The following is an 8,784-nucleotide window of genomic DNA, read 5'->3' on the forward strand; positions in this document are numbered from 1 at the left end:
TCGGAAAATTGATCTTGAGGAGAAAGGGTGTATGCACCCATTCCGATGATTCAAGAGCCATTTTTCTCACTACCCGCTGTAACTCCAACCATGACAACTGCAGGAGAAGACCCGGAACCTGTCCTTCAGGAGCCGACTGAACCCGTTGTTGATCATGAACTGGAAGTACATCAAGAAATAGTAGAAAGTGTGCCTGACAATGAGGCACTTAGAAGGTCTAATAGAACAAGAAGACCTGTAGTTTCTACTGATTATAAAGTATACAACACGGAAATGGCTCATATGGAAGGTGATCCCACCACATATGAGGAGGCCATTGAAAGCCCTCACTCATCATAATGGATAGAGGCAATGGAAGATGAGATGAAATCGATGAGTTCCAATCATGTTTGGGACTTAGAGATTATTCCTAAAGGAGCAAAGACAGTAGGCTGCAAATGGCTCTACAAAACAAAGTATGACTCTAACGGGAATGTAGATAAGTATAAAGCTCGACTTGTGGCAAAAGGATTTACACAAAGAGAAGGGATAGATTACAATGAGACCTTTTCTCCGGTCTCTTGTAAGGATTCCTTTAGAACCATAATGGCACTAGTTGCTCATTTTGATTTAGAGCTGCATCAAATGGATGTAAAGACGACATTTCTAAACGGTGATTTAGAAGAAGATGTCTACATGAAACAACCCAAGGGTTTTATCATGGAAGGCAAGGAAGATCTAGGTTGCCGTCTAAAGAAATCCATTTATGGGCTAAGGCAAGCCTCTAGACAATGGTACATCAAGTTCAATGATACCATTAAAAGATTTGGATTCCAAGAAAATGTTGAGGATAATTGCATTTATGCTAAGTTTAAGCATGTGAAATATATTTTCCTAATCTTGTATGTGGATGATATCTTGCTTGCAAGCAATGGTATTGGTCTACTACAAGAAACAAAGAAGTTTTTATCCTCACACTTCGACATGAAAGACCTTGGTGATGCTTCATATGTTTTGGGCATTGAAATTCACCGAGACAGGAAAAATGGAGTCTTAGGACTCTCACAGAAAGCATATTTAGAGAAAGTTCTCCAAAAGTATAATATGCATAAGAGCAAAGCCACACCTGCTCCCATAGTCAAGGGCGATAGTTTTGGGAAATATCAATGTCCCAAGAATCAGTACGAGCTCGATGAAATGAAAACAATACCGTATACTTCGGTTGTTGGAAGTTTACAGTATGCACAAGTGTGCACATGCCCTGACTTAGCTTTTATCACCGGGGTACTCGGTAGGTATCAAGCAAATCCACGCCAAGAGCACTGGAAGATGGCAAAGAAAGCTTTGCGTTATGTGCAAGGCACAAAGGAAATCATGCTGACATACATGCGATCTGATTCCCGAGAGATAAAAGGGTACTTAGACGCCGATTTTGCGGGAGATAGAGATGATAGAAAATCCACGTCTGGGTACGTGTTCACTCTCGCAGGGGGAGCTATTTCATGGAAAAGCTCTAAACAGACCATAGTTGCATCGTCTACGATGCAAGCAGAGTTCATAACATGTTTTGAAGCCACCGAGCAGGTGATATGGCTAAAGAAATTTATACCCGACTTGAAAGTGGTAGATTGTATCCACAAGCCACTAAAGATATACTGCGACAACCAACCCGTAGTATTCTATGCTCACAACAACAAGTCCATCAATGCTGCCAAGACAATAGATATAAAGTATTATGTTGTGAAAGATAAAATCCAGGATCAAACTATAAGTCTCGAGCATATAAGTACGAAGTATATGCTTGCGGATTCGCTAACGAAAGGCTTACCACCCAGTGTGTTCAAGGAACACTTAGCCGGCATGGGTTTGATGGAAAGCCTATGATTCCTGGATAATAAGAGGCCCAGAAGTAAATGAATTTGTTTCAAAACAAAAGGTGTGTTGTAGCTGTATGATTCTATAGGCAATTAAGCTGTGACGATGAGACATGCTCTACACGCCTATATGTGATGGAACAAATAGAAAGTATAAATTCAAAGTGAAAGTTGAGATCAAGGGGGAGAATGTTAGGTTGATCTCTCCCGTGTGGGCCCAACGGCCCACCGGGCCCTTGATCCATGCACCCTGATCGGGGGCGCCCAACCCGTTATGGTTGGTGGGCCCCTGTGACTTGCGCTATAAATAAAGAGGTGGGGGCCGGGGCGCACAGTACAAGGTTCACCGCGCCGCCAGACCCCCCACCGATAACCCCTTCCGATCTAGGGTTAGCGCAGTGCTCACGGGAAGCACCACCTTCGTCTACATCTTTCCCTCATGTCACCGACGACTCCAATGCACCGATGGCCGGCGCTGGGAGCTCGATAGGCTCGGGATTAGGTGAGTACAAGGGTTACACTGGATCTATCTATGCCTAGTCGATCTACGGCTTCAACAATAAGTGCTTCGCCTGAAACACACCGATATGGATTTCACCGAAACAGCTGTCAGCATTCAAACTAAATAGCAATCCTAGATGCTCATCACAAGTTAATGGGAGAAATCTCTGCTCGGTACTGTCGAAATATCTTAGTTCAACAACATCGACAGGGCTCCACGGATACTCACAACAGAGTGCCTCGCAGAAATCTGGGAACGAAACGGTGATTTCTACCACTTTAGGATAGAAAAATCCAGAAATCGCACACGGTTTAGTTCCAGGCAGCTCGCTAGTTTCCATTCTAACCGCCAGCCGAAAAGCAAGTGCAGGATCAACCCTATTCGTTTGAAATAAGATAAAGGGCGTAGTTAGGCCTAAAATTTTCAGATAAATTGCGCTGACTCACGCCAACGGTGGTCAAATACAGCCTAATTTACGGATCTCGTACTCAATTTGAGAGGAAAATGATGCTTACCCACGTGGTGGAATCCATGAATTATCAGCCTCTGATTCGACCCAATCATCTTCACGGTCGATGGGCCGGACGGGGTGCCCCCCCGACATCGCTTCCTAATCCTAGATGGGGAGAGAGGGTAGATGCGGCGGAGGCGGCACGACGGCGACAGACGGGGCGGCGCGGAAGCGACTGGATCTGATTCAGGCGAGTGTGAGTTTCGCGGCCCTACTGGTTACCACGTAACGGTCAAAATGTGTACTCCGCCCTATGCGGCCCCACTAGTCAGAGTTAACGGTCAAACCATTGACCCGACGGCAACGTCCGCTGTGACCAGTTCTGAGGATTTCGGGCAAGGGATTGGGGAAAAGTGAGCAAAAGTTAAGAGCGTGGGGATGAATGAGTAGAACTAACGAACCAGGGGCATAGAAATAAAAATCCCTAAAAAATAACCTAAATTATAAAAAATCGACATACCTTCGACGCGTGTGTCCCTTTCTTCTTCCTCTCCACCTTCTTCTTCCTCTCCACCACACCACCTCCTCAGCATCCACACCTCCACCACCCCACCATGGCTCCTCCAAACGAACAAAATACTACCCCATGACACAAAATGAGATCGTAGGCCGGTGGAGATGGGTATAAACTATTGATTCACCGGATTGAATAGGAAAATGGGTGGAGGATGGAGGAGATCGAGGGGGGGGGGCAAATTCGGTTTTCAAAACGAGAGAGAGAGAGAGAGGGGGGGGGGGGATGGGCCACAGGAGGAAGAAGGGGCTCGTCGGCCTTATCGAGGGGCTCTTCGGCCTCCTAGAGGCCGACAGGTGGTTTTTGTTTTTTTTTCAAATTCGACAGATGGTTTTCGAATTTGTTATAAATTTAGACGTACTTTTGAAAAAAAATCTGAGGTCCTAAGACTAGAGACACGTTAGCTCTATACCATTTCGGTCTAGTTTTGGATGAATTGTGTCTAGTTTAAAAACACGAGGGACGAAATGTCGAAAAAAGAAGATGGTGAATCAAACATATACACCGTGTAAACTTAAGGGGCGAAAATTATACTTCTTCTCAGTTAAGGAGGGCATGCAAATGCAACTTGCCTATTACTGAAATAGAACTCAGCTACTTGTTTAAGTAACAGTGCTGGCAAATGAGACAAGGCGATGAAATTAATGAAACCATGGGCTCCTTTTCAGCCCCAAGCCTTCTTGTGAGCACCCCGGGTTTGCTGCTCCTGTAACACTAGTATCCAATGTGTAAACACTAGTATAATTATAAGTAGAATCGAACTGTGTCCATTAGCAGAAAGGATCAGAGTCCCCTTTTCCGTTTTAGGTTATAGCACTTCTATTTAGGGCATCCCCAAATCTAGTCATGTATACCTCATTTGCTCTTGTCAGCTGCAGTGTGTTGTGATGTCTCTCAAGTCTGTTTTAGGACATTACACGCACATACTCCTACATACTATCTGAAGACTCTTCTCTCCATCAAGCTCATTCCTTCAGAAGCAAGGGGGCCATTCATGCATCCTTGTGCTTCTCATGTAAGTGATCATCATAACTCATAAGTGCTTCGCCTCTTCTTTGTTTTTAACTGTTGTGATGTATACATGGAATTACGTACGATACGCAGTGTAACGAGAATGAGAAGTACTGATACTGGATGATAGAAAGATTGGAACCATGGGCTCTTCACATTCACAGTCCAGGGGCTGCTTCTGAGCACCCCAGGTTTGCTTGGTCTGTATACTAGGTATCCAACAGACTCGAAGTGCCCCCGTTTGCAGAAAGAGTCAGAAACCAGTTTCCTGTTTTAGGTCATCACACAGCTTCCTCCTACTTAGTCACACTATTACTACTTATAGCATCCCAAGTCAAGGCATATAATCCAGTGTGATGTCTGAAGCAGTTTTAGGCCATCACATCCATACGATGTCTGATCACCTGTTCTCTTCTCGGGCTCCGACTGTATTTCTTCTGAAGCAGGAAATCTGCAAGTATTCCTCGTCACTTCCTTTTTTAACCATGCGTGCAGTAACCAAATCTTGCACAAAGCCGCTTCTGAATGTGCATTTCTTCAGAAGCAGGAAATATGCAAGTGTTCCTCGTCTTTTTTTGCATGTAAGTGTTCATTCATTGGTACATCGTATCTTTTTTTTTTCCACTATGTGTAAGAAATCTTTCATTTTATGGGACCTGTCGAGTAGCAAAATCTTGCACAAAGTTCATGCTTCTCAATGTGCATGTAATTCATAACAAAATCCAGATATTTTAATACTGTGAAATTTGATACTCCATGGTTAGAGAGAAATTTAGAGCTACCGGCGCAGTCAGAGAGTTGCAGTAGAACAGTGCTACTTCAAGGAAAAGAAGAGGTGATAGAGGGAAAATTTTGAAAATTTGCTTTCTTATAGTGATCCTGCAATTTCTGTGCCAGAAGAGCTTGTGAGGATCTATAGAAAACAATGAAAAAAAATAATCACCAAGAGAGCTGGAGATTCCGATAAGAGGATGTTCCTTAGGATATTTCCAGTCTCTAGATAGTGGAAGACAGGTGCAACTACCCGTCACTATCTGAATAGTTAAACCCAGACAATTCTTTCTTTTAATAAGAACTATATATGGCATGTTCAATCTATATATGAAGAATCATGAACCCTAAAACAGGGGCATCATACCACAAATCACTCGCTCACCGGAATCGGCGCGGCTAGTAGTTTTCCGCAGGGAAGGATTAGGTACCATGTATGGGGTCTGAATTATATTGGCAATGAACTCAACTTGCAGGTACAATAATGCCAAAGTATGAAGACCGTAGCAACTTGCATGGTATTTTACTCTGCATATATTTGCCTTAGCGTGTCCATCCCTATGAGTCTATCTTTGCTTGAGAATCCTGCAACTTAAAATGAAATTAGACTGTAGCGAGTCGCTGTCATGCCCGTGTCGCGACAAGACTTGTAATAGCAAGATGTGCAAATTGCAATCTAAAATAGGGAGCATGAGTACAATTCAGCAGTTCATGAAAACCACCGGCAGCCCTTAGGTTCCCACCGGATTGCAAGGCGGTTTTCGCACCAGTTGGGATACCACCAGGGAAAATCATGGCTGAAGAATACAAAAATATTTGCAAGATGTGGCACGACAAGCGTTTTCTGAACTTAAATGTGTGATAATTTGGCGTATCATACATAATCCCTTGAAACCATTTAATTCCGCGACGTTTAGACATACTAGCACGAAGTCCGTGCATTGCTACGGGCTAAAATCAAATAAATATATTAACTGTTAAAAATTACTATCATTCTGACATTTGTGCTAGATCGAACCATCTATGATATCACCGCCACAGGTTGACATATTTATAGTAGGTAAGGATCAAGTACACAATGTAATGAACACATCCAGAATTGTACAGCTTAACTGAATGGAATAAATTGTCATCTTAATGCATAATCCAGCTCAAAATGACAGGATGAGTAGGTGACTCATACACACAAGATAAGAAGTGAAGAATATCTCTGCTGATGATGGACCTTTGCGTTTCTATGGCGAAAGGGTGTCTGTTAGTTCTGTAGTGGGCGATAGAGGTTTAATTTCTCTAGTTTTATGTTTGTCTCAGGATGGGCCGTGGAGAATTTCATGTTATCAGAGGGCGATGTAAACTGAACCTGAGATGGTGTGTTACCAGTTTCCATGGAAAATGAAAATCGGGGCGAGCCTTTTACATTCGTGGAAGAAGATTGAATCCGAAGACAGAAGACGAAAGGACCACCACCAAAAGTTGAAATCCTTATTATTAGGTGAGGATCAACTGCCCAATGATGCAAGTACATTGAGAATTGTACAGTTTAACTGAATTCAGCAAATTACAACCTTTATTACATAATCCAACTCAAGATGACAGGATGAGTTGGTGACTCATACACACAAGATAGCCAGGTTCACGAGCTTATTTGGGATTAACAACCACAGGCACAATCATAGACGGCACTGCCGACATGATCAATTCGTAGGACTATTGACCAGCAGTACCAAAGACTAGTACAGATCATGACAGAGTACAATACAGTTTGGTACCAGCAGTACAGAGAGGTACCGAGCAGAAATTATGATAGGGTACAATACAGTTTGGTACAGTGTGTGACGAACAAGAAACTCAAACAGTAGAATACATTTCGAATCTGCGTTCATCGAGGAAGCAATCATGCATCGGCAGCAACCCTTCCTTTCGTTCCTGGCCAAGAAACAGAATCTGGTCTGAGCAAGGTTCTGTGCGCGGGCATTTACAAGGAACTACGTAGAGGCCAGGTGGAGATTCTTACAACCAACAGAGTGCAGTGCATCACACGGAAAGCGTCAGAAAATGGCGCTGTCCATGGGGAACTCGTCGAAGCTCCAGAGGCTGACGGCGTCCATGCCACTGTCCACGCTGAGGGCATCCGGGATGACAGCGTCTCCGGCGAAGATGCTGTCGGCGGATTCGTACATGTCCGAGCAGGGTAGCTGGAACATCATGAACGGATCGAACCCAAGCTCGTCGGCGAACCCCAGCATGGCGCCGCCGCCGCTCCCCACAGAAGAGTCCTCGTCGACCCTCGGCATCGTGTCGGCGAAGGTGCTCGCCGTGACAGGCGGTAGCGCGGCGACGGCAGTGGTCAGGTGGACGATGGCGTCCACGTTGAAAAACTCCATCAGCTCGGGTTTGACCATCATAGCGTCCTGCTCCGGCTGTGCGCGTGCTGCTGCGGTGGCAGAGTACGCCGTCGTCCGCGCAGGGGGGCATTGCGGTTTCTGCGCGGTTCTACGGCTGGCGCGGCGCGGGCGAGCCCCGGTCCTGGCCGCGTCGGGGAAGTTGACCTTGGCCTTGCTGCCACGGAGGCGACGGGCGGCGACGTCGTAGGCCCGGGCGGCATCATCGGCCGTGTCGAACGTGCCGAGCCAGACGCGGGTGCCCTTGTGCGGGTCGCGGATCTCCGCCGCCCACTTGCCCCACGGCCGCTGCCGGATGCCATGGAGGTGGCCGGTGCGCTTCTTCCTGCTCGCCGCATGCGCCGCGCGGCCACCGTCGTAGGCTGCAAAAAGGAATCTCATCAGTCTTCCTCTTCCATGGTACCAAGAACCAACGGCCGTGAACCTTGTACGTTTCATGATCGCACACTCAGATGAAACTATGAGAGTTATAGCCTACCCGGACGTGGAGAGAAGGCAGGCTTGGATGCAAAGACGACATGGTCGTCGCCGCCGTCCTCCTCCGCCCGCAGGTCGAAGTGGTCATCGAAGTCCTCGAAGGCGGCCTCGAAGACGTCGTCGTCGGCATCTGGGGTGCTGCTGTGGCGGCTCTTGCTCACGCCGCCCTTCTTGGAGCTCGTGGGCGGGGCCCGGCCGCCCGCTGCCGCCTGCTTCGACGGACGGCCCGCCGACGGCGGGATCAGCTGCGCTAGGATGGCGCCGCCACACATTGTTTTCTCTTCCTGTCTCGCGCTTTCTTCTCTCACGTCTTGTGTTGGTCACCGAGAGACGGAGCTGCGCCTACTTATAAACGCAAGCTAGCTGACCAAGACGATCGTGTGTGTCGTGTGGTTGGCAGGAGAAAATTGGTTATTTACCATTTTCAATACTCGGCTTCTCAAAATTGCCACTCTTAAGATTGGCTGCGTAAAAGTGCCACTCAGTTTGATTGCACTTTGATTAACATGCCATTTTCTCTTTTTTATTGGTTTTCTTTTTCTTTTTCCATTTCCTGGCACCTGAAGGGACCAAAATACCCCTGGATAATTCAACCTTATCTCACGCCTGTGTGGATTGGTTGGGTCTGTGAGGTGTTTCGTTCTCCACCAAAGCCCGTCGCCGTAGCTCGCTGATGCCAGTGCGAGGCATCGCAGCTCGCCGCCCTAGCTTGCCAACGCCTGCACCAGCAACTGCAGTTCGCC

General features: G+C 46.5%; 1 protein-coding gene and 1 long non-coding RNA gene across 3 annotated transcripts; one reads left to right on the forward strand and one right to left on the reverse strand.

Moving 5' to 3' along the window:
• The first annotated feature begins 4,100 nt into the window (after positions 1-4,100).
• On the forward strand, positions 4,101-6,750 carry LOC123449629. Its single transcript, XR_006632031.1, has 2 exons — positions 4,101-4,395; positions 6,474-6,750. It is a non-coding gene; the product is annotated as an uncharacterized LOC123449629 (long non-coding RNA).
• Positions 6,708-8,373, reverse strand: LOC123449628 (ethylene-responsive transcription factor 1-like). Of its 2 annotated transcripts, XM_045126911.1 has the most exons (3): positions 8,043-8,373; positions 7,177-7,926; positions 6,708-7,088 (listed from the first exon to the last, which is right to left on the reverse strand). In XM_045126911.1, the coding sequence occupies exons 1-2, from the start codon at positions 8,311-8,313 to the stop codon at positions 7,211-7,213; spliced, it is 987 nt and encodes a 328-aa protein (XP_044982846.1). In that variant the 5' UTR covers positions 8,314-8,373; the 3' UTR covers positions 6,708-7,088; positions 7,177-7,210. The 2 variants fall into 2 exon arrangements, with proteins under 2 accessions (XP_044982846.1, XP_044982845.1); XM_045126910.1 differs by having other exon boundaries at positions 6,708-7,926; positions 8,043-8,372.
• Between the last annotated feature and the right edge of the window lie 411 nt (positions 8,374-8,784).

The sequence above is a fragment of the Hordeum vulgare genome, chromosome 4H (assembly GCF_904849725.1).
Source record: "Hordeum vulgare subsp. vulgare chromosome 4H, MorexV3_pseudomolecules_assembly, whole genome shotgun sequence".
Taxonomy (NCBI): Eukaryota; Viridiplantae; Streptophyta; class Magnoliopsida; order Poales; family Poaceae; genus Hordeum; species Hordeum vulgare.

Bases quoted from the DNA above. Each gene is read 5' to 3' on its own strand.
- LOC123449628 (XM_045126911.1), bottom strand. From the start codon at position 8,313: ATGTGTGGCGGCGCCATCCTAGCGCAGCTGATCCCGCCGTCGGCGGGC. The intron at 7,927-8,042 runs GTAGGCTATAAC...TCCTTTTTGCAG, and splicing joins TGCCTTCTCTCCACGTCCGG to CCTACGACGGTGGCCGCGCG.